General features: G+C 36.7%; 1 protein-coding gene across 4 annotated transcripts; it reads left to right on the forward strand.

Annotated features, from left to right (window-relative positions):
• Positions 1-723: 723 nt before the first annotated feature.
• Positions 724-22,810, forward strand: Igsf11 (immunoglobulin superfamily member 11). 4 transcript variants are annotated; one of them, XM_027936086.2, is made up of 6 exons: positions 724-777; positions 2,233-2,440; positions 4,587-4,742; positions 17,344-17,466; positions 18,422-18,488; positions 20,775-22,810. In XM_027936086.2, exons 1-6 carry the CDS (start codon positions 739-741, stop codon positions 21,214-21,216), a joined length of 1,035 nt encoding a protein of 344 aa, XP_027791887.2. In that variant the 5' UTR covers positions 724-738; the 3' UTR covers positions 21,217-22,810. The 4 variants fall into 4 exon arrangements, with proteins under 4 accessions (XP_027791887.2, XP_027791888.1, XP_027791889.1 ...); XM_027936087.2 differs by having other exon boundaries at positions 17,344-17,394; positions 18,338-18,488; XM_027936088.2 differs by having other exon boundaries at positions 17,344-17,394.
• Positions 22,811-26,137: the final 3,327 nt, after the last annotated feature.

Genomic DNA, 26,137 nt, shown 5'->3' on the forward strand with positions numbered 1-26,137 from the left:
TTCAATATATTTTAGAATGAGTTTGTCAATATCTGCAAAAAGCCCAGTGGGATTTTAATTGGGAGTTTCTCTTAATCTATAGATTAATTTGTAGAGAATTAACCTCTTACCAATATTGAATCTTCCAATTCATGAAAATAGTATATCTTTATATTTACTCTTATTGATTTGTTCCATCAGTATTTTATATGTAGTTTTAAGCATATAGATGCTGAAAGGATTTACTGTGGTGTGCTGTTGTCAAGACACTTTCAAAATTTTCAATTTATTTCTCATCTTTCATCCCATTTATAGGTTCTGCTCAAACCCTATCAGTGAAATTCTTCCATGTTGTATTTGACAATTGGATAATGTCTTATATTTGTACTGGATAGTATCTTGTAAAAGTTATTTCTAATGTTTTCCAGTTGCACTTTCCAAGAGATAAAGAAGGGGGTAAATCATTTTTTATTATATTGACTCAGTGATTTGTCTTGGTAGTTTAGTAAAGCCGTCATGATGGAGTGTTCACATAATTGATAATAATGTACTAATGTAAAAGATGCAGATCTTTCTGAAGGGGTTTGAACTCAGGAAAAGTGAGTGTATAACCTCTCTGTTCCTTCTTCTGTAGGTGTTGTGGTGTCCCTGGAAGTGTCAGAGAGCCCTGGGAGTATCCAGGTGGCCCGAGGTCAGACAGCAGTCCTACCCTGCACTTTCTCTACCAGTGCTGCCCTCATTAACCTCAATGTCATTTGGATGGTCATTCCTCTCTCCAATGCTAACCAACCTGAACAGGTACTTCTGGTCCATCCTGTGATGCATCTAAAAATATTAATCTTTTCAGAAGAGGTGGGTAGAGAAGCATCCTGAGTATATATTTGATCTCTAAAATTAGGTGGCATTTTCAGTGTGCCTATACTGTTTTAGGTCCTAGTGCTTGCAATATTAGTCAACTATCAGAAGAGACTAGCCTGTTTTTAAAAGACCATTGTTGTAATCATCATCGTCCTCGTCGTCATCATCATCATCATCATCATAATCACATGTTAAGTAGAACCTCTGAATGTTTTAGGCAGGAACTTGGAATTGTTTTTAGAACATTGGTGACAGGAAAGTACCAAGATAGAAAAAGCAAAGTCTATTTTGGCAGGAAGGGATGGGCACTAATAGAGGTGAATGAGAGTATACTTTTAAAAGATGGTGATAACAGTAAGGAAGTAATGTTATATAGTACTAATTGATTCTCTTAATTTCATAAGCATGTAAGTATAAGTAGGCATACTAACCAGCTCAGAGAGTCTCATATAAATTAGACTGTGCCACACAAAAAAATGTATACAAAAAGAAAAGCTACTCCACAAGAGGCTATATAACATCACAGAAAAGAAGGCTCATAATTTGTGATAACCACTGCATAAAATAATGCTCAGAAAATAATGAATTGTGATAATGGGCACACATTTATTTACAATGACAACTTCTTTTATGAATCTTTTCTGCTTCAATAAGCTTATTACTGCCTAAAATATTCGATAAGATAAGCTTTCTGTTATGAAATTCAATAAAAACTTTTCTTTCTTCAAACCAGGGGATTTTTGTAATTAGACTAAACCTTCAAGATTATTTGTTCAACTTCCTCATTTTAAGAGTCAAGGAAAGAACTTGACTACAGTTTTCCCAAAATTTACAGGTAGAGCCTAAGTAGAACCTTTCTGTATAACATACTGATTCCACCTCCATGAGTGTTTAGATTTGATAATAGAAATTGCCACTAAAGAAGTGTTAGAGACCATCTGAGAAGCAGAGAGAGCGGCTATAGAAATTGACATAAGAACAGCAATCACGGACTTCCAAGTCTTCCCTGGTACAGTGTTTATTTTATATTCATCCTATAACTATGACCTGCCATTTTGTGTCTTAGTAAGCATGAGTTAGGCAATGCTAATATTTTCTAAACTCTTTGTTTTGGAATTAACTTTTTGAAGGAGGGTTGATAGTAGGGTAGCATATTTTCTGTGTTCTAATGGGCTAGATAATAAAAAAAAGTTATTCTGATTTAGTATGTGAGAATTTAGAACTCCAAGATAACTATGAACAGTTGTATTAAGAAAAAGTTGGTGACAACTCTTAGAATAGAAATAAAATTCTCCAGCAGTTGGTGCAGGAACATATAGTCCTGTCCATCAGTTATTGTTATGTGTCTAGGAGGAAACGAAGTGGCCAGTTTATTTATTTTGCTTTCTTTTGCAGGTCATTCTGTATCAGGGTGGACAGATGTTTGATGGTGCCCCCCGGTTCCATGGTAGGGTAGGATTTATAGGCACCATGCCAGCCACCAATGTCTCCATCTTCATTAATAACACTCAGCTCTCAGATACAGGCACCTACCAGTGTTTGGTCAACAACCTTCCAGACAGAGGGGGCAGGAATATTGGGGTCACTGGCCTCACAGTGTTAGGTGAGTGACAGAGAACTTGCAGGTACCTTGCACTTTATTTTCAAATCTCTTGTCAAGAATATTTACTTCTGCCCTTCTTCTCCACTCTGGGTCTGCTTATGTTCCTTTTCTGCCTTTCTTCTTTAAGGTCTGTCTCTTCTGTACCCCTCTATGTTTCTTACACACAGGCTTTCTGCCCCCTTCTTCAATTCTGGTGGTCTCTAAAGCTTCTTTAATGGCACTTTCTGGGAGATGGATAAAGTGGTATAAGACAACATCTGAAATGGTCCCACTCTTTTTTTAAGCTTCAATATAAGACAGAAGCCTCTGTTGAGAGCACATTAGATGATGGATTATTTATTGTGAGTACAAAGCAGAAGTTTCAGTGTGTGTGAGAGCAATACTTTTACTTCCTGTGTATATAACATGTGGCAGCTTCATGATAGTTTTTAGCTTGTACCTGTTGTCCTGATATAATTTTAATAATACTTCCATTTACATGTTTAATTTCTCAGTTTTCCTGTCTCTAAAATAAAACACTGACTTCTAAATGTGTTCTTGTGGTAGAAGTGGCTGAATTCAGTTCATTTGGGGGAGGTGGAGGAAGTACTCATAGAAAGCCAGTTCTTTTAATTCTCCTCCCTTTCAGGTCTCAGAACCTACCTCCACAGTCCCTCTCAACCCCTGCTCCACTTGGTCTTCCATTGGGCTGTCAATTCAGGATGCCAGTGTGGGGGATTCTTCTTGTTTTCCCTCTTTGGATGAGAATATGCTATAATCCTTAGTGCATTTTTCTCCTAGTCTTCAAATAGCATTAAAAACTAAGGACCAGATTGGAGATTTTTATTCTCAAAAGTATTATTTACTATAGTATATTAAAAATCATATGGATTTTTAAATACCCTGAGTACTGGGTACAGAGTACTAATGGAATTAAATATTCTGATGTTTACACCTCAAGTTATGTAACTGGCCTCCCACAATATCCATACTGACTTAATTTTTTTTAAGCATTCTAGGGCCTGAGTTTTCTTTATTTTACTTATATGTGGTGATGAGGATCAAACCCAGGGCCTCACACGTGCTAGGTGAGCACACTACCGCTGAGCCACAACCCTAGCCCTTACTTAATTTTTTAAAGGGAGAAAAACAGTGTTTTATAGTTGATGCTAGATTCAAGGAATTATTTTGGGTTTTCCAGAGAATTACAGTGACAATGTCAAAGGAAGCAAATTGAGGATATTGGTTTACCCTGTCACAGCAGTTAGGAGCCTGTGAGATTTATACTCTTCCTACCTGTGTGCTTACCATTATTCTGTCTTCTCCAGTCACTCTCGTTGCCAATTGCTCTGTCTTGCCTGATTCCTCTATATACTTTGTGCTCATTTTCCATTTGTATATTCATCATTTATTGAAAAGTCATTAGCATTATAAGTATATCATTACTTGGACTTAAACACTGGTGCCTGCATTCCCCAATATGTGACTTTAAGCTATGGGCTTAGTTTATATTTTTACTGCATAGTTTTGGCTTAAGTATTCTTTTCTTCTTGTTGTTGTTAATTTTTTGTTCCATGCCCTCCTTTGTGCTCTTTTCTGTCTTAATGATCATAAAATATCCACGGTATTACTATCAAGTTCCTGTTACTTGGATCCTTACTCTAATTTTCCCCACCACAAAGCAGAATTTGGTATAAAATGAGTCTTTTGGTTTTTGTTTGTGAAATAACAAAGAACTTTATTAAAGTGGTCTCAGCCACAGAACAGCTGGCAGGGCGAGTGTTCTATTCCTTGAAATTTTCTTTTAACAGTGATGTTTTGACTATTTTTAAAGGTATAATGTTGACGTGATGATCTTAAGAATTCTCTTTAAAGAATGCAGAGTGAAACCAAGACCATAAGATACCTTGAAAACATAATCAAACAGCATAGCCCCGTTTACTTGTTTGCCCCCTGCCAAACTAAAGTTATAGGTTCTGCCATTTGTGCCCAAGCCCCGTGACTTAATGCATGACTGTCCTCTGGCTTCTGCCAGGAGGTTGTCTCCTAGTGTGTTTTCCGAAAACAGTGTTACCTGAGGTTCCAGTGTACTGAATGTTTATGTTGTCTCTGTCATTGTTTGGCTTAAAGTAAATGTGTACTTTATTGTTTATTCTTCTTATTGTAGTTCCTCCTTCTGTCCCACACTGCCAAATCCAAGGATCCCAGGATATCGGCAGTGACGTCATCCTACTTTGTAGCTCAGAGGAAGGCATTCCTCGGCCAACTTACCTGTGGGAGAAGTTAGACAATACTCTCAAGCTACCTCCAACAGCCACTCAGGGTATGTACAGAGCTGCTTTAATCATCTTATTAGTTATGGGAAATTTGGAGATTCATTAAGTAATTTTAATGGATTTTGATAAATAACCTTCTTTATTTGAAACTGCTGACAAAGCTTTCTGGATCATTCTCTGTTTAAACTTTAAAGTGAATACAACATTTCCTTTATCTTCTCTTTATTCATTTGGTGGTTACAATGCATGGAAATTCTGTTCCATCCGAGTAGAGATTTAAAATAGCTAAATGGTAGCTGCTCTGAGTTAGCTCTAAGACCACCCTTGACGTTTATATCTGAGAACCCACTTCCTACTTGAGGCATAGATGCCAAAGTGTGAGAAGCATCTGCATAATCACTCACGAGGAGGTTAACCCTCCTGTTTCCAGTCTAAAGTTTCCTTAGAGAGGAAGATAAGAAAGAGAATAGGGAAAGGCCTCCCAGCCTAAGAGATTGATGAATCAATCACACCAGATAGGTGCAGGTGGAGAAGACACGAGTGTTATAAATGGTTTTTTACATGTAAACTCAGCTATTTAAATATGGATTTAAAGGAAATATGCTTGAAAACTTGAAGAAATTTTATGAAATAAAACGAGGGAATATTATATGTAAAATCTTCTATTTGAAGACAGTAAAATGTAGTAGCCTTAGGTTTTATATTATCTAATACCTAAAATGTTCCTTGTAGCTTTCTCAGGGATGATTTATGAATCTCTCTCTTTTTTTTGTACCCTTTTTGTACCAGGGAATAAACCCAGGAGTACTTAACCACTGAGCCACATCCCCAGCCATTTTATATTTTAGAGATAGGGTCTTTCTGAATTACTTAGGGCCTCACTAAGTTGCTGAGGCTGGCTTTGAACTCATGATCTGCCTGCCTCACTTATAAAATTTCTAATTAGTTACACATTACAGTAGAATGTGTAACTAATTAATAATAATCAGCCTCCCAAATCACTGGGATTACAGGAGTGCACCACCATGCCTGACATGAATTGGCCATTAATGGAGAGGCCTAATACAACCTTAATTGTGCCAAGTTTGAATCCTATCGATGATGGTCCTTGCCTGCCCTGGAAAAGGAAACTCCTAAGCTGTTTGGTGAATTTAGACACATTAAAGAAGCAGTTCCACCAGCCTCTGAGGTGCCTGCAAGGATCACAACACAATAGTAATGGCCCTTATCATCATCTTTTAATTTACCTAGTCCAAAATTAATTTTAAAAAAACTTTTTAACATAGTAATTTTTGGGTTACCTTCATAATAAGTACTGTGATTGATTGTTCATTGCTGAATGTGTCAGCCATATTGTGGGCTAAATAATTTAGCACTTTTTGTGGACTGACTTGTTATTCTCACCATTGTAAGTGGCATGCTTAAAATAGCTCTTGTCTTGAAATGCTAAAAACTATCTTCAAATTCCAGATTTTCCAGTAGTTATTTCTGTAACAGTTCACCTCTTTGATCCTGTGATACATTTTTCCTGTAAAATAAAGTGGTTACACAGGGAAAGGTCCACACAGGTATGGTCATCTGATCCTTGAAAAAGGTAGCAAAAACATAAATTGGAGAAGAGACAGCCTTTTAAACAAATGGTGCTGGGACAACTGGTGATCTATATGTCGAAGAAGGAAAGTAGACCCTATTTCTCACCTTGCACCAAAATCAACTCAAAATGGATCAAAGACTATGGAATTAGGCCAGAAACTACACAACTCCTAGAAGGAAAGTGTAGGGTCAACACTCCAGCTTTTAGGCACATGCAGCAACTTTCTCGATAGAAGCCCTAGAGCTCCAGAGATAATGCCAAGAGTTAATAAACGGGATGGCATCAAATTAAAAAGCTTCTGCAAAGCAAAGGAAATAATTAGGAATGTGAAGAGAGAACGCACAGAATGGGAGAAAAATCTTTGCTAGATGCTTTTCTGACAGAAGAGTAGGATCTAGAATATATAATCTCAAAAAACTTTATACCAAAAAAAATCAAATAACTCAGTTAATAAGTGAGCAAATGATTTAAACAGATGCTTCTTAAAAGAAGAAATACAAATTGCTAACAAATACATGAAAAATGCTCAGCATCATTAGCAATTAGGAAAATGAAAAGCAAAAGTACACTGAGATTTTATGTCACACCAATCAGAATGGCAGTTATCAAGAATACACACAATAATGCTGGAGAGGATGTGGAGTAAAAGGAACACTTTTACAGTGTTGGTAGGAATTAGTACAACTGCTATGGAAATCAGTATGGATTTCAAAAGACTAGGAATAGAATCACCCAGTTATACCACTTCTTACTCCTGAAAATTAAAGTCTTCGTTATGTCATTTTCAGGAAAATGGATGGAAGTAGAGACCATCATTTTTTTTTGCCCATTTGTAAAATTTCTAATTAGTTATATATTACAGTAGAATGCATTTTGACATATCATACATAAATGGAGTATAACTTCTCACTCTTCCGGTTGTACATGATGTAGAATTATACCAGTTGTACATGATGTAGAATTATACATATGCACATCATTCCATTGTCCTTCCCACCCCACACCCCTTCCCCTCCCTTCACTCCCCACTGACTAATCCAAAGTACCTCTATTCTTCCCTGGCTGATACCCGCCCCCCCCTTTATTGTGAATTAGCATCCACGAATTAGAGAAAACATTCAGCTTTTGGTTCTTTTTTGGTTCTTTGGGATCAGCGTATTTCATTTAGCATAATATTCTCCAGCTCCACTTAGCATAACATTTACTGGCAAAGGCCATAATTTCATTCTACTTTAAAAGGCTGGGTAATATTCCATTGTGTATATATACCACATTTTCTTTATCCATTCATCCATTGAAGGGCACCTAGTTTAGCTCTTTTAAATTGAGCTGCTATAAACATTGATATGGCTGCATCACTTGAGTATGCTGATTTTAAGTCCTTTTGGTATAGACAGAGAAGTAGGATAATTGAGTCAAATGGTGGTTCCATTCCATTCTGAGGAATAAAGACTATCATGTTAAGCAAAATAATTCAAAGTCAGAAGGTTAAGGATTGGATGTTTTCTTTTATACGTTGAAGCTAGAGAAGAGAAAAGGAAAGGAAAGGTGGGGATAGATCTCTTAAAAAGGCAAAGGGAGATCGGTAAAGAAAAAGGACTAAGGGGTGGAAGACAGGGATGGAGGGAGGAAGTGCTTGGGAGAATGATATTGGCCAAATTGTATTGTTATATTGTGTGCATGTGCGAATATGTAACAACATATCCCATCAATATGTACAACTAGAATGCATTAATTTAAAAAATGTGGAAATCAAGCAGAAAGGGGAAAAATAAACACAACAGGGTTAATAATATCTTCCTCAAGGTCCTCTGTAGTATCATTAAGATTCCATGATTGATATTTATTACATTTCTTTGGAATAGCAGATAAAGTTTAGAATTACAAATGAGTATTTGAGAATGACTATTTGTGTTTAAACTGAGAAATACCTGTAGAGCAAACCTTCCGTACATCTTTGCTTTTGGATATGATATCTGTCAAATTTCTTAGTATCCACTTTACAACTTGACTATTCTTTGGTTCTTTAGGTATGAATGTGAATTTGAATGCCAAAGAAGAAAACCTTTGTCTTTTATATTCAAACTCTGGATTAATTATCAGAATTACTTTGTATAACTTTAACTATCATAATAACACACGTTAAATGAGTTAGATTTTTAATTTAAATTCACCTTTTCATATCCATGCTTATAAACTAGATCTCAAAATTACATATAATCTCAAAATAACTTAGACTTTTTTATAGGAGATTGTTTTCACTAATTATGTTTATAATTGTTTGATAAAAACTGGTGCATTCTCTGAGAAAAGAATACTTGACACCAGGGGAGAGCATCCCAAGAGTCTAATGTTTTGTTATCAATAGAATGATATTTTGGGATTAGAACTGCCGAACGGCCCCTGTGTGTAAATGCTATCTTGATGGAGCTCCCTTTGGCAAAATCTGGGAGAATTTGAACATTAAAATAAATGTATAGCCCATGGAGGAGGATGAACCAATAAACACATATAAGTGGGGGTGAAGGGAAAGCATTATCCTTCAGCAGAATGCTGACAAATGCATACAGAAGGAATGTGGAGTTACAAAACCATGATTAATAGCATAATGACGAACAAAGGTTTGACAAGGAACAGGCTTAATTTACATAATTCCCAAGTACATCCCTACAAATTACTTATCAGTTACAAAGAATACAGTTAGTTTATAATGGGGAGACAACCTGGTAATAACACTGACGTGACCAGAGTAAACATCACCAGTATTGTGATAAACTGATAATCACATGCTTACTAATTTATGTACTGAGGAGGATGCAAAATCATTTCTGTGGCTTTCCTGTCAAAAACACATAACCTGAATCCAATAACAAGGAAACATCAGACCAAAAAATGTAAAAACAAAATTGTTCCAGATTGAAAAAGACTGCTATGGTTTTGATATAGATTGAGTGTGTTTCTCAAAGGTTCATGTGTTGGAGGTTGGTCCTCAGTGTGGTGGTGGGACCTTTAAGAAGTAGGGTGTAGCAAGGATTTAGGTGGCTCTTGTGTGAACCCTGAACTCTTGTGTAAGTGAGTGTAGAAGCAAACCTGACCCCTGACTTGCTCTCTGATTTCTTTCTAGTGATGTGATCTCTTGCTACCACATGAGCTCCTTCCATTAGGACCTCACTAGAGGCCAGTTTAATGTGTCTGCCTAATCTTGAACTTTCAACCAGTTTCCCAGGGCACAGGGAACTCTTCAGAGTATACATTTGAGTGGGTGGAGATGGAAGGTAGTGAATCAGAAAACTGCATAGCGCGTTACAAGGTGATAATGGGGAAAAGATGGATCAGGGTAAAATAAATTAGTTGGGGGATGAGGAGTGCAAATTTGAAGAAGATGCTTTGGGAAGGCCTCATTGAAATGATGATAGTCTAGCAAAACTTTAAAAATTAAGGACTGATTCATGTGTATATGGGGCATTCTGGGCAGAGGGAATGGACAGGTAGGCCCTAAGGTAGGGGTGTGCAAGGGGTGTCGATGAACCTGTGTGTTTGGAGAGGACAGAGCAAGTTAAGATCTGTCACGTCTGCTTCAGCTACTGTTTTATGAGAAAGATGTGTTTAAAAATCACACAGTGGGGCTGGGGTTGTGCTCAGCGGTAGAGTGCTCGCCTAGCATGTGCGAGGCCCCGGTTTTGATCCTCAGCACACATAAAAATAAATAAATAAAACAAAGTTGTTGTGTCCAACTACAACTAAAAAATAAATTAAAAAAAATCACATAGTAAACCAGGAACATATTTGTAATCCTAGTTGTTTGGAAGAATGAGACAGGAAGATCACAGATTCAAGGCCAGCTAGGGCAACTTAGTGAGACCCTGTCTCAAAATTAAAAAAAAATAATAATAAAATTAAAAAGGGCTGAATATGTAATTCAATGGTAAAGTGCCCTGGGTTGAACTGCCAATACCAGAAGAAAAAAATCACACAGTGGGAGTGATGCAGACTTGTAAATTTATTCTTGCAGTTATGCCACTTTTCCTTACCCAACTTGAGCTTATGTCATTAGATTCCTTCAGGTTTATAATAGTTTATCATTTTTTTCCTCTATGTTTAATATGCTTTTTTGCATTATTTGTACTTTTCCAAATTAAATATTTAGCTTGGCACATAGTAAATTATGCTCAGTAAATATTAGATGTTTCAGTGATTACTATTACTTGAGCAAATTGGAGGAATTCTAGTTCTCCTTTCACTGAAGATGTTCCCCACTCAAAGTTTTGGCTCTAAATTGAGGCCTGAGTTTAGTTCCATCCATAGGTTCCAAAGACCAAGTGGCTTTCTTTTGTTGCTGTGTGGCCATTGAAACCATAACCACTGTCTTTCTAGACCTATATCCACCCTTCATTTCTGACTTTGTTTCCGGCTCCTGTGGGATATCTCTTAATCTTTCTTATAAAAGCTTGGCTGAATGTTTATAATTATTGTTAACTGCACATTTTGGGGGAGGGGGTTTAGTTAGAAGGAACTACACATTAGCTAAGGCCACCACATTGTCTCAACTGGAAGTCAGACCTACTAGTTTGTAGTGATTTTTTATGATTTAAAGTTATCCACAATCACAAAATCTTAACATTACATTAAAAAAAAAAGTAGGTAGAGAAAAATCTGGTAATCAGCAGGTATGTTAAAGAACACAGTAAACAGGGTCCTATGAGTTCGTTCTTGGTAATACAAACATGTTTTCCTTCTCTCTTTCTCAGTGGTACTTGGGATTGAACCCAGAGGCTCTTTACCACCAAGCTAAATCCCCAGATTTTTTTTTTTTTTAGTTTTGAGACAGGATCTCCCTAAATTCTGAGGCTGGCTTCTGATTTAAGCTCCTCCCGTTTCAGCCTCTGAAGTTGCTGGTATTACAGGGGTGTTCTCAGCATGGTTTTACATTTTTACAAGTAATACTCATCACAAGATAGCTAAGCCAACATTGCGCTTTATTATCGCCAATCTTTTGTCTGTGTACCATTTTTTCTTTTAAGTGGTTTTATGTCAGTGTTGTTTTGTAATCTGATTCCTTTAATGTAAGAATATATTAGGGACCATTTCCCACATAAAAATCTATGACTCGTTTGTAGGAATATATTGTATATATCCTCCTCTTGTTGAATATTTAAGTTGTTTTACATTTTTAACTTTAATTTTAGCCCAATATATTTTAGGAGATGTAATTTCTATAAGTTATAAGAGGTATTTTTTTGAAGTTGTGGCATTGTTTTCTTGGTGGTGCTGGGGATAGAGCCCAAGGTCTTGCTTGTGCTAGGCAAGTGCTCTACCACTGAGCAGTCTTAGTAAGAGGTATTTTACAATTATTTCTTAATTTTTGGTCTAGGTTTTAATGTTACCATTATCATTTCAATTTCCACCTAGAGGTCCCAGGGGATCACTCACTCACTCATTACCTCCCTCAAGCAAACCTGTACAAATTAGTTCTCTGAGTTGATACCATTAGTGTTCATTCGGATCACCACAACAGAAAACTGAATTAACTCTCTTTCCTGAGTTCCATCATTTAACCGGTCCTCACACACAGGCAATCTTCAGTCTCTCCTGAATCCCAACCCCTATCTCTTTTCTATCTCTATCACTAAAGATTTAGTGCAGGCCTTCTTCACTTCCTGATAGAGCTATTATCAAAACTTCCCATTTATGATCTGGCTGCCAATTCTTCACCCTGATTACTGATGTTGTTTCTAAAATGCACATCTGGATATCTTTTCTTGCTTTATGTCAAGAAACACCTACAGTTTCAAAGATAACACCCAAATTCCTTGCATGTTAAATAAGTTTAGAGAACAAGCAAGGATCAGGCTATTGATTAGTATGTTTTATTGCAATATATTATTTTAAACTTCTCTTTCAGAGTGATGGAGTTTAAATATTAAGTATTTGTGGTATTATCTTTAAAGTTTTTAAATAGATTTTATTTGACATTTATTTTGTGTTACTGTTTCCTTTTTTATTTTTACAAATTTTTATCATCAAATGTCTGTTTCAAGTTGAGATCAGTTTTACATATTATTAAAATATGTAATTTTGTCATAATATGTTCAAATAATAATAAACCACATATTTAATATTGTGTCTTTTTAACAGAATGTTTTTGAGCTTTTTATATAAGAAATAATTCACTGTTTATTATTATGGGTATTCATTATTATTTAAAATGCATAAATCATATGAAAATACAAAATAATTTATGAGTCAGTAATTCTTATCTCTCATCCTCAAATAATGAAGCTTAATATTTGTTGGGAATTTCAAGGTACTAGATATTTTCCAAATTTCTTGACAGATTTTTCTCATGATTCAAAAATATGCAAAAATTTCCAAGGAATTCCCACATGGAAATATTACCAGATACTATATTAATCCCATCAATATGCATTATCTCATTTAGTTATCATAGTGCCCTCTGATGTAAGGACACTTTGCTAGCTCCATGTTATAAGAATGAGGATGCTAAAACACAGATGAAGAACAGGCAAGACCCTAAAGACCACCTAACCAGTAGAAGGTAGAACAGATTTCAGATCATCTAGCTCTGGAATACATGCTCTTAGCTGATGCATTATTGATTAGTAAGCCAGAGGTGGGGTTCTGGAATTAAGTAGAAATGGTAGAATTGGAAACGTACCCTTACATTTGTTTCTTTCTCTTTCTGAAGGGTGTTATGGCTTAGGTGCATTGTTTATATAAGATAAATAGTAGTATGAAGTAAAACTGTAGGGCTTAATATCCTTTGAGCTTTCCAAACCAGTTCCACACAATTGAACTTTCCCCATTCTTAAAATAAAATAAAAAAAAGATCATCAAAGAAGTAACTTGATTTTAGAGAATTACTGTGTACCAGAGCAGGTCCAGATAAATGACAGATTGAGGAATTAGCCTTGCTACTTTCAGAAAGGGCTGTGTGCTTTGTGGCTGCAGACAGTCTGGTATTTACTGAAGAGTCCTCCTGTGTCTGCTTTGCCTGGTATACATAAACAGGCCTGTTCTGATGCTGGTTAATCCTTTCTTCAAAGTGTATGTCTCATTCCCTGATAACACTATGAGTTAGCTCTACCATGGTATGTCAGACTCATTTAATAGCACTTTCTAGCAACACGTTCACATTGTCTGCATCTGTAGAGACAAAGGGAGAATAATGACTTCACCTTTTAAAAATAACTTTTTAAAGCAATAATCTTTAGAGTTTAGCTTTCTACATGCCAGAATGCTGGTTAGAGCAGCTGTTTAAAATTTCCCAAATTGTTTCTGGAAATGTCAACAAAATTACTGGTTTGGTGTGAGCTGATCAAATTTCTAGAATTTGAGGACTCAAGAGAAAATAAAGAAGAAAAAAGAACATTATGTGGAATTGTGGGGTTGGTTGCCCAGAGATTATGGTTTTCTTGCATGATGACGTTAGGACATGTGTAGAAGAGGGAGTTAGGCAGATGGCTTAGTTTTAATACTAACAGCATTGGAGTATTGCTTGGTTAGGAAATATCCTATAGCTGTACCTTAGAATGATGCACTTATAAATGTCTTACTGGAAAGCCAAGTGTACATATGGTGATTATGAGCTTTGGACTTGGACAGATCTGATTTTATAGACTGTCTCTACCTGTGTACTATTTAGTCTTGGACAAATTGAGTAGCTACTCTGGGATTTCTCATCTTTGAAAAGTAGGAAATATAGAACCTGAGCTTGTTATGGAGATTAAATGGGACATTTAAAGCTGTTAATACAGAGTATGTGGTAAATGGTAGATACCAGAAAGAAGAGGTAGTGCTTTTCATTGTTATTGGTTGAGACATCTTTATTTATTAAGCACCTTTCTTCATGCTGGGTAATTTCTCAGTGTGGTGATGTGATGATTAATAAGACAAACCCAGTTCTCACCTTAACAAGATGTGAAAGCAAACAATTAAAATAAATGGATTAAAGTCTGTCAGGGCTAGAGAATATGGGATACTAGGGGAGCACATAAAAGAGACAGCTAATGAAGTCCTTGGAAATTAACAGAACGTGTAGTTAACATCAGAAGAGAAAACTCTCTGTTCCTGGCCTGGCCAAGTGTATGAGCAAATTCACTGAACCCCACCTCCTGTGCCCACTTCCTGACACCAAAAATCCTCAGAAAGTTTTGTTTTTATTTTTAAGGAAAAGAAATTAACATACAAAGGCAAACCAGTTTACCCTAAATATATTGATTTTGGTGTGTGAAATACAACCCAAATGTCCCAAATTAGCAAGTATCCTGTCCTGGGTATCATATAATATGGGTTCAAGATAATTAAAGTGGCCACATGATATTTTCTTGTGTGTTATATCACTTTTCCTAATGATAACACTCAGCACTTTCCCTTGGGTCAAGAAAGATCCAACACATGCCAAACTAGGAGGAGACAGATGAGAAGTTTCTCTGCTCTTCCATATCTCCAGGGTAGGTGGGGTTCAGTGACTTCTGCAACAGAAAAATTCATTTAATATGTGTGGTTAAACATCAGGCTACAATAGATGGAGACATAAAGCAAGAAGGAGAACCTTAAGAACATGCTAATTCCTTACACACTATTTTGGTGTAAATGACAGTATATTGCTTCTATTAAATAAAAGCCGAAAATAAAATCCCTTCTTTTCCTATACTGTATATTGATGCTAATTCAAGTGTGTGTTTGATAATTCAGTCATTCCTTAACACACACTCCATTTTATTATGTTGGAAGGTGTTATAGTTTGGATATAAGCTCCTCCTAATGCAAGAATATTCCCAGGTAAAATGGTTGCATTATGAAAGCTGTAACCTAATCTATCCATCACCTTTTGAATGAATATGCTAGAGTGTAACTGTAGGCCTGTGGGGTGATTGGAGGACATGGGTCACTGGGGGCATGTCATGGAAGGGTGCATCTTGCCTGTGGCTCTTCCCTGCTTCCTTTCTCTCTGCTTCCTTACTGACATGGGAGCATCTTCTCTGCCATGTCTTTTCCCCATGATGCTTTGCCTCACAGTGGGCCCAAAGCTATGGAATTACCTGCCTATGGGCTGAAACTTCTGAAACTTTGGGCTCTAAATACACTTTCCTGCTCTGAGTTGTTCTTGTTGGGTATTTTGGTCAGAGTGACCTAAAGCTGACTAAAGCAGGACAACCCTGTGACATTGACGTGTGGGGATTTTTCAGTGAATTTGCTCTTACTTGGGTCAGTCTGGGCCAGTGGTTTTTTTCCTCCCCCATGTTCTGTTGATTTCCCAGGCTCTCATTAGAGCCCCTCTTGTGTGTTCCCCCCAGTCCTGGCTGGCACTTAGCCCATTGATTGTAATTGCTTTCCTTCTTGTCTCATTTTGACCTTTTCACTATTGCATCATCATCCTCGAAAATTACCCCACCCAAAGGAAAGTGCTCAGCACACATTGCATGTATTAAATGAAGGAGCTGATACAGACATGCACATTGTGGTCAGATCTGCTTTTGCTGACTTCCTCCTCTCTATCTGCTTTTGATCTAGATAATGATGAGGGCTGCTCCAGAACCTAGATAACTGAGTCTTAGTTTCACCTAAAAATAAGTCAACCCTGTGGGGTTAGCTCCACATGTTACCCCAGGCATGTTTGGAATTTATGCCAGATTTTTTTTTTTTAACTTATGCCATTAGGAGGCTTTTTGTACCTACTTCTAAATTTCCAGCTATTTTGAATGACTGAGATAACAGGATCTATTATCCTTCCTGTGGAAGGAGGCAGAGAAGCCTAGAGCTTAGAGGTAAGCCAGCCAGCCATCCAATTAAAATTTCTAATGAGCAACTATGTAATCTTATTACTCATTTAAAGCATCAGTCACTTTATCTGTTCAATGGGATCAATAATAAAAATACTTCATAGAGTCATTGTAAAGATTGAGATAATATATATAAAAGCTTACCTAATGCTTAGCACATATTCATTAACTTGGATTTTTATTATTATTTTGTTATTTTTATGATATTTAAAATATTTTAGTATTTATTATTAATATTTAATTATTTTATTATTACTAAATTATTTTGTAGTTCTAAATAATCAAATTATGGTGATATTAATGAATTGCAAAAATGGGAACTGTCAGAACATTCCTGGGAACTACCAGTGTGGTGACCTTGAAAATATACTGCTCAAACCTCCTGATGTGGGGAGAATGATTGAGTAATAGCCCCTGCTGCTTTTCTCTCAGTGTACCTCTGCTTCCTATCAAGGCCAGGCTTCCCTCACAATGCTCTTAGCTGGTGGTGAGCAGAGTGGTGCTACCAATGCAGGCCTGTTCTTGTAAGGCATGGGGTGCCCTTAATGGATAATTTTGGCTCAAGGATTCCCCATGTGTCTGATGGAATCTTCCATAAAGCTATGCTGCAGGCTGAGACACTCCCTGCCCAGACTCTCCTTTTTCCCTTCACAGAGGTCAAACTCGTATTGTAGTCTAAGGTTCTCCCTGCTGTTTCCAGCTTCTTTTCTATTTCTTTTACTGATGTTTCCCTCAATAAACCTCATGTTCATCTTAGTAACTGCTTTTTAGAAAATCTGAGCTAATCCAAGAATTGTAATAGTTGTTGGAAGAGAGTAACAATCTATACCTTAGAGAACAAGGTATAGATTTTCTCCATCAGTTATAAAGTAGATATTATTATGGAGTTTAAATTGATCTTTGTGTTGTTGCATTTTCTCAGAATTAAAATATGGTCCTAATGATCATAAATTCTCTAGAACAAGCATTAGTCACCCTTTCCTTAGGGAAGGCCACTAGAAGTTAGGGTATAACATGCTAATATGCAGACTGAATTTTTAAATTGCTGCTATTGAGGACAGTTAGTCTCAGGTCTTTAATAAGTAGTTTTAATTGTTAACATTCAAGAACCAAAAATTTATTCCCCCAAAATAAACAAAATTGACAAGTCTCTAGGATATCTATTTATTTTTATAGTTTAATCTTTTGCCTATTTCTTTGGTTTTCTTATCATTCTACCAAATCCTCACTTGATTACTATTTTTGTGACAGACCAGGTCCAGGGTACAGTCACTATCCGGAACATCAGTGCTCTCTCTTCAGGTTTGTATCAGTGCGTGGCTTCTAACGCCATTGGAACCAGCACCTGTCTTTTGGATCTGCAGGTTATCTCACGTAAGTATGTAGAATCATGATGCCAACTCTAGGTGTGAAACTCCATAACCTTTGTCAAACCAGTAAACAAAGGATTCTGGTTGTTTTGAGATTGTCTGAAGATTGAATAGAAATTCTTTCAATTTTAATAATAGTTGAAAATATTTTGTAAATATCAGTGTACTTTTTAAGTATATGATGATCTTTATGACAAAATGTCTTTCTCTTCAGGATTATTAGAATTAAACCAATTCTTATTTCATAGTGCTATAGACATATAAATTTACAATGAGCTTATATCTGTAGCAAGACCTTCTTGTGTTTTTTTCCTAATTCTTTTTATATGCCTGATTTTGGGGTATCTGATTATAAATAAGCAGTGAAGGAAATTTCTTTTTAGTTGAGAATTCTGGGCTATTTGAATTCTAGTTGCAAAAGGGAGGAATGTGGCTGGGATGAAATCATTAGGTATCCCATGGGTGCCAGGCTCACTTGGGGCACTCAGACAAATTGGATAGGCACTGTCTGTTCCTGCTCTGCTCCAGCTGCTGCTGTCTTGAAACTGTGTGAGTTGCTTAATGATTTATTCATTCACCAGATGTTGAGAGCCTACTATGTGTTAGTCTTCACCCCTGGGGATATAGCTCAGTTGGTAGAGTGCTTGCCTTGCATGCACAAGGCCTTGGGTTCAATCCCCAGAACTACACACACAGACACACACACAGACACACAAAAAAAGTTAACAGAGGTTTAGCTTTATATGGATGTGATACTTCAGGCAGTTTTGTGTGCTATAATTAAGCTTACATATGTTTATACTTTGTATGGGTATATGCAATTTCTCTCTCTTCCTCTTTCTTTTCTTTAAATCCACCTTAAATATGTTTTGCAGCCCAGCCCAGGAGCATTGGACTAATAGCTGGAGCCATTGGCACTGGTGCAGTTATTATCATTTTTTGCATTGCACTGATTTTAGGGGCATTCTTTTATTGGAGAAGCAAACATAAAGAGGAGGAGGAAGAAGAAATTCCTAATGAAATAAGGTCTGTATGTCAGATGATTTGTCCTACATAGCCAATGTGTAATCTGTTCATTTTGGCAGTCAGGATTTCTTTGCTAATCTTATAACTCTGATGGCCAAGATAATTAAAGTGGCCACATGATATTTTCTTGTGTGTTATGTCACTTTTCCTAATGATAACACTCAGCGCTTTCCCTTGGGTCAAGAAAGATCCAACACACACCGAACTAGGAGGAGACAGATGAGAAGTTTCTCTGCTCCTCCATATCTCCGGGTAGGTGGGGTTCAGTGACTTGCACAATTGAAAAATTCACTTCATATGTGTGGTTAACATCAGGCTATAATAGATGGAAACATAAAGTAAGAAGGAGAACCTTAAGAACGTACTAATTTGTTACACACTATTTTGGTGTAAATGACAGTGTATTAGCTTGATTTTCATTACTATTACAAAATACCTGAGGCAGGAATTTTGTTATAGAGGTTTACAAAAGAGTTTTATTTTGGCCCAGGGTTCTGGAAGGGGAAAGGAGGCCATATCTGGTGGTGGCCTCCTTGCTGGCAGGCTTGAGGAGGTTGCACAGGAGTGTGTGTGAGTCTGTATCTGTGTGGTCTCTCTCCATCTTCTTATAAAACTCTCAGGATCTAGTCATGGAGCCCCACCCTATGACCATATTTAATCCGAATCATGTCCCAAAGACCCCACCTCCACATCCCAAAGTGACTAAGTTTTTCACCCTCAAAAAACCTCACAATGCGAATCAAATTTCAACACTTGAGCCCTTAGGAAGCGCTCAAACTGTAAACACTGTACTAGACAGTTCAGATGAGATGTCATGTCAAGATGATCTTTAAAGAAAAGTGACTTTGGGCATCTTATGGAGATTTGATGTTACAAGCTCAGTCTCAGCTTTCATTATATCATATCCTGTTGAAAATGATTTAATGGTTCCAGTCTCCTTAGCAGGACCTGCATTGCCTTCAGGATCTGATAGCTTCCCTGCTTACTCTGTGCTCCATACTACCCTTTATCTTCCCTGTCTCAGTGTCTTTGCTCAAGCTTCTGCACTCTCCTGGTCCATGCACCTTCTTCTTTCATTATCTATTAAATAAATCTCTTGATTTAATTCAAGACTAGTCAGGCATCACCTCTTCACATATAATGTCTTTTTAGCCTCTTGCCCAACTTTTTATACTTATAGATGTTTTTGCATTTATTGTCATCACCGTTTAACCATAGGCTTCTTGGGTGTCTTCTTTCTTTCTTTCTTTCTTTCTTTCTTTCTTTCTTTCTTTCTCTCTCTCTCTCTCTCTCTTTCTTCTTTCTTTCTCTCTCTCTCTCTCTCTCTCTCTCTCTCTCTCTCTCCCTTCCTTCCTTCCTTCCTTCCTTCCTTCCTTTCTTTCTTTCGTGCTTAGGTTGGAACCTGGGGCCTTGGCATGCTAGACAAGCACTCTTACTCTAAGCCATATTCCTAGCCCCAGTTAGGTGTCATTTTTGCATGAAATATATAGAAGAATGTGCTCTATAAATGTTAAATAGATGAATCAACATCTAAACTAATGACATCTGTTTGCCTCTTTGGGCTGTGTATTGGAATAGGTTATTGAGGAACAAGAATTACTGAGGAACATCTCTCATAAGCACAATCTCAAATAGTAATTTGATTTCTCAAACTCCAAATGATAATAAAATCAAGCCAACACTAATGATTTCTTGAAGTTCTTCATATATAGCTTGTTGTGTGTGTGTGTGTGTGTGTGTGTGTGTGTGTGTGTGAGTGGTGTTGGGGATTGAACCCAGGGCCTTGTGCATGCGAGGCAAACACTCTACCAACTAAGCTATATCCCCAGCCCTATAGCTTGTTTTTGTAGCTATTTGATGACAATTCACTCAGTGGATTTCTTTATGGACTATTTAGAGTCTTTCTTTCTCTCTCTCTCTCTCTGTGTGTGTATATATATACACATATATATTATGTATTTATATAATTTACACACAAAACATATATATATATACATACATATATATATATGTGTGTGTGTATGTTATATTAGAAGAGATATTCTTTGAGAGATCTAATAGTTCCTTTTCTACTGAGAAACTGAGGAAAGAATTCCTTGACTATTGTTTCACAGGAAGTGGGTACCGAAGCTGAGGCTAAGCATGGCTGCCATGTTTGCTTCATGATAGACCATTTGTTTCAGACATACTAACGTTAACATTAAAAAAAAAAAAAAAAAGATTCCTGGGTAGGATGATAGGATAAATCTGAAGTAAATCCTAATGACAACTTTTGTTCCTTCTCAGAGAGGATGATCTTCCACCTAAATGCTCTTCTGCCAAAGCATTTCATACAGAGATATCCTCCTCAGAGAACAACACGCTGACCTCTTCTAACACCTACAACAGTCGATACTGGAGCAACAATCCAAAAGTTCATAGAAACACGGAGTCATTCAACCACTTCAGTGACTTGCGCCAGTCTTTCTCCCTTTACTCAGGCAATGCCAACATCCCCTCCATCTATGCTAATGGGAACCATCTGGTGCCGGGTTCACATAAGACTCTGGTAGTGACAGCCAACAGAGGGTCTTCACCGCAGATCATGTCCAGGAACAATGGTTCAGTCAGCAGGAAGCCTCGGCCTCAGCACACACACTCCTACACCATCAGCCAAGCAACATTGGAGCGAATTGGTGCAGTTCCTGTCATGGTGCCAGCCCAGAGTCGGGCAGGGTCCCTTGTATAGGACATGAAGAGAGGTTGTATTCAGAAAAAAATAAATGGGATGCCTCCATACAAGGGGAAGGGTGGGTTGGGTGAGTGCTGGGAAAGATAGACTTTCCTTATGATTATATTAGACAAAAGCACAAAAAGGAAGACAGTGCTGTTACTGGCCACTAAGATGTGTACAGTGGACTGGAACGCTCCATCGTGAAGCCTTGTCTCCCCACCACAGATGTCCTGGGATTCTTTTCAAAAAGCTGCATCTCAAAGATGTGCCAAGCCAAGGAGAAATATAAGAGCAGAATGGCACTTAAAACTCAAAACTACAGTCCAGATGGGCTTGTTCTTTAATTCATGCCTAACTTAATAATTTCAAGAGATTAAAGTGCCAGATGGAATTTAATAAGGAAATTATTTAAAAAATAGGTGTCTTTAGAAAAAATAATGAGCAACCCTGTAATGTGTTCTGCCTCTGCCTGTTCAGTCCCTCATTGTGTAGAGGGCTGGATGGCATAAATGGTTAATATTGGTCTTAACAGTGATGGCTCTTCTGTCACATAGAATCAAAACTTTTTACACAAACAAAATTTAGCGAGAAATGGAGGAAAACAAAGGAGACTTCTTTGAGAAACCCCTCCATATTTATTTATTTATTTCTTCCTGAACCATGAATTTCATATTTGGAATTTTGCTATATTGACAGATTCTTGTCTGTCTGTGTTATTCTAGGATCTGTTACAGGTCCATGGCATAACTGTTCATTATTTCCTGGAAAAGTATTTTTTTTTAAAGAAAACTTTTTTTTTTTTTTAAATACATGAGAGGCATTGGACTGGGCAATGAAAAGACTTAACACCTTGTTTGGTTATTATAGTTAGTAAACCTAGCAGAAGGTCTGACACAAAAAGGCGAGGTTATTTGGGCAGCTCAGAAGCAGGAAGGCAGGTGTATGGGACCTTAGCCTTCCTGGGCAGCTTCCCAGAGTGAATTTGACCAGGTCTCCCTTGCTGTGACACCAGGTTACTCTTAGTGAAGGCAGCACTTGATGCCTTTTGTCTCAAAAGGCATAATTCTTCCTTGTTTGACAGAGGTTGGGTTATTGTAGGAAGGGCAAGATTATTGTTTGTTTGTTTCAAAATAATTCTTTTTGCAAAAGAGGTAAGACTGAGACAAACAGGGTAACTTGCAGCATGTTCCTGGGAGAGTCTGCACTCTGGCAGCTCAGGTTTGCAATTTTGCCCAGATGCATTTTACACCATTGTAAAGAGACTCCTCTTGTGACTAATTACCTGGCTTGGTTGGTCCTGTAGTTCACCAGATTAGTTTACAAACTCCCCATTCAGTTTTGTGCTATGAAGATCTGGCCATACTTGTATTGGTGGCTATCTCGCCTTAATCACACTTTAAGAAACCTACAGGTGATTTCTTCCCAGATGTTTCCCAAATTATTTATGATACCAACCCCATGATTCAGTAAGAACATCTTTCCTTCCCTCATGTGCTCTCACTCCCTCTTCCCACCATGATTCTTGACTTCTGATTTCTCACTTTTCTGAGTGACTGGATGTGAACAGCTGTTGTATACATGATTTTCCCAAGTGGACTACACTCGGAACCTAACCGTTGCAACCATTTAATGTTGTCACAAAGCTGAATTTACCTTAGCATTACTTATTTTTTTCCATTTGATGGTTCTTGACTTTGTAAAAATTTAAATAAATGAATGTCTATACTTTTTATAAATAAAAGTGAAAATACCATGACACAGAAAAGATGATACTATCAGATGCTGTTTAGAAAAGCATTTATCTTGCATTTCTTTATTCTTTCTAATTATCTAAAATTCAATAAAATTTTATTCATATAAAATAAGTTGTCATTAATTATCATACTAATAAATATATGATTTTTATTTAACAATCCCCTTGATGTTAAATGCATTTTTCCATTCCATTAAATAATATTTATAACCAGGTTAATGAACGTGTAATATTTCAAAAACTACTTACCTTTCTTTTGTTGTTTGAAATTTAAGTTAGTTCTAGTTTTTACACATGATTGGATTTATAATTACCCTCTTCAGACTTGAGCTGTTTTCATATTTCTTAGTCTGAAATTTCATGAATATGGGGTCCACACCTGCTCTTTTTACCACTGAATCTCTTATCACCTACCATAGTGCCTACTATGGGTGTTCAAGTGATAAATGACTGATGATTTGTAAACTGAAATCGCCCAGTCAAGTTATGGGCATGATTATAGCTCTTGATATATATTGGATCATACTTCACTAGAAGAAATGTAAAAGTTTGCTTTAAATTTTTATTTTGAGACAATAATGCATTTATATGCAGCTATAAGAAATAATATACATCACAAATAACCCTTCACCTCTTTCTCCCAGTGGTGACATCTTGTATAACTATTGCAACATACCACAAATTGATATGGATACAATCCATTAGCCTTACTCAGATTTCAGATTTCAGTACTTGTACTTGCATTCACGCGTGTGTGTGTGTGTGTGTGTACGCGCAAGCATGCACATTTCATTGTGGGCATTTTATCACTATGTAGATTGATGTGACCCCAACAGTTGACATCCATGTGCTGTTCACAGTACCTCCCTCCTCTTCAATTCCATAATCTCTGAAAATGACTACTCTGTTTTCCATCATTATAAATTTGAGAATGCTATATCAATGGAACGTGTAGTATGTAAGCTTTGAGGATTCCTCTTTTTTCCACTCAGGATAATTTTCTTGAGCTTCATCTAAGTTATTGCATTTATCGACAGTTTGTTCCTTTTTATATAGATTATCATTGTATGATATGGACATACCACAGTTTAACTATCATTATTGAAAGGTACAAAGGACGGTCTATTCTTCATAACTATTAAAAGATACAAAGGATGATTGGATTATTTCCAGTTTGGGACTATTATGAGTAAGCAGCTAGAACCATTTGTGTATAGGTTTCTGTGTGAGCATGTTTTTCATTTCTCTGCGATAGGAGCCTAGGAGTAAAGTTGCTGGGTTGCATGTGTTATGTGCATGTTTAGTTTTAAAAAAAATGGCGTACTCTCCCAAAGTGGCTGTACAGTTTTATATTTATTCCCACAAGTAAAAGTGATCCAGTTTCTCTACATCCTTAACAGTGTTAGATATTATCAATATTTTTTATTTTAGCCATTTTGATAGGCATGTCGTAATATCTCATTATGGTTTTAATTTGCATATTATGATAGCTAATGATGGAGAACATCTTTTTATGTATTTTTTATATCTGTGGCCCTTTCAGCAATATGTCTGTTCATGCCTTTGGCCCATTTTCCAGTTGCTTGTTTTTTTTTATTGTTGTTTTTGTTTTCTTTCTGCTGTTGAGTTTTGAGAGTCCTTTGTGTATTCTAGACGAATGCAAGTTCTTTGTTGAATATGTTGTTTGCAAATATTTTCTCCAATTTATCTCTTGTCTTTTCATTCCTTTCATGGGGTCTTTCGTAGAGCAAAATTTTAAATTTAATGAGGTCATTCCAGACATGGTGGCTGTGCCTGTAATCCCAGCTACTTGGGAAACTGGGGCAGGAGGATTGCAAGTTTGAGACCTGTCTGGGTAACATAACAAGATGCTTTCTCATTTTAATGGAGTCCAATTTTTCAATTTTTCATTTTGTGGATTCTGCTTTTGGTGTCAAGTACCTAGACCCAGGTACTGAAGATTTTCATTGATTCTTTTTTTACCCTAAGTTTTATGGTTTAACTTCTGTGATCTAGTTGTTTTTTTTAAATAATAGATGAAGTTTAGGTTGAGGTTTATTTATGTATTTATTTTTGCCTATATAGATCTAGTTGCTCTGTCCTTTCTCCAGCGAATTGCTTCTTTGTAAAAGGTCCTGTAGGCATGTCTCTGTCTCTTTTCTGAGTTCTACAGCTGTTTCATTGATCTTTTTGTGATTATCCTTCCATAAAATTATCTAATACCATGCTGACCACTGTAGTTATTTAATAAGCTTTAACACATGGTAAATGAGTTTCTTACACATGATCTTTCTTTTTCAAAGTTGTTTTAAGTATTTGAGGTCCTGTGACTTTCTATATAAATTTAGAAATAAGATAGTCTGTATTCACAAAACACCTTGCTTTTTTCATAGGAATTACATTGACTTTACAGAATCTATTTGGAAGAATGCCATATTCGCTGTGTTAAATCCTCCAATCCCTGAACATGATATGTTTCTCTATTCATTTAGGTCTCTGATTTATTCCACCAGTATTTATAATTTTCAGGATACAGATACTCTAATGTGTTTTTTTTTTTTAATTTTTTATTGTTGGCTGTTCAAAACATTACATAGTTCTTGATATATCATATTTCACACTTTGATTCAAGTGGGTTATGAGCTCCCATTTTTACCCCATATACAGATTGCAGAATCACATCAGTTACACATCCATTGATTTACATATTGCCATACTAGTGTCTGTTGTGTTCTGCTGCCTTTCCTATCCTCTACTATCCCCCCTCCCCTCCCCTCCCCTCCCCTCCCCTCTTCTCTCTATGCCCCCTCTACTGACATTCAATTTGTCCCCCTTGTATTATTTTTCCCTTTCCCCTCACTTCCTCTTGTATGTACTTTTGTATAACTCTGAGGGTCTCCTTCCATTTCCATGCAATTTCCCTTCTCTCTCCCTTTCCCTCCCATCTCTCATCCCTGTTTAATGTTAATCTTCTTCTCATGCTCTTCACCCCTACTCTGTTCTTAGTTACTCTCCTTATATCAAAGAAGACATTTGGCATTTGTTTTTTAGGGATTGGCTAGCTTCACTTAGCATAATCTGCTCTAATGCCATCCATTTCCCTGCAAATTCTATGATTTTGTCATTTTTTAATGCAGAGTAATTCTCCATTGTGTATAAATGCCACATTTTTTTTATCCATTC

This window comes from Marmota flaviventris, chromosome 8, assembly GCF_047511675.1.
Source record: "Marmota flaviventris isolate mMarFla1 chromosome 8, mMarFla1.hap1, whole genome shotgun sequence".
NCBI classification, from domain to species: domain Eukaryota; kingdom Metazoa; phylum Chordata; class Mammalia; order Rodentia; family Sciuridae; genus Marmota; species Marmota flaviventris.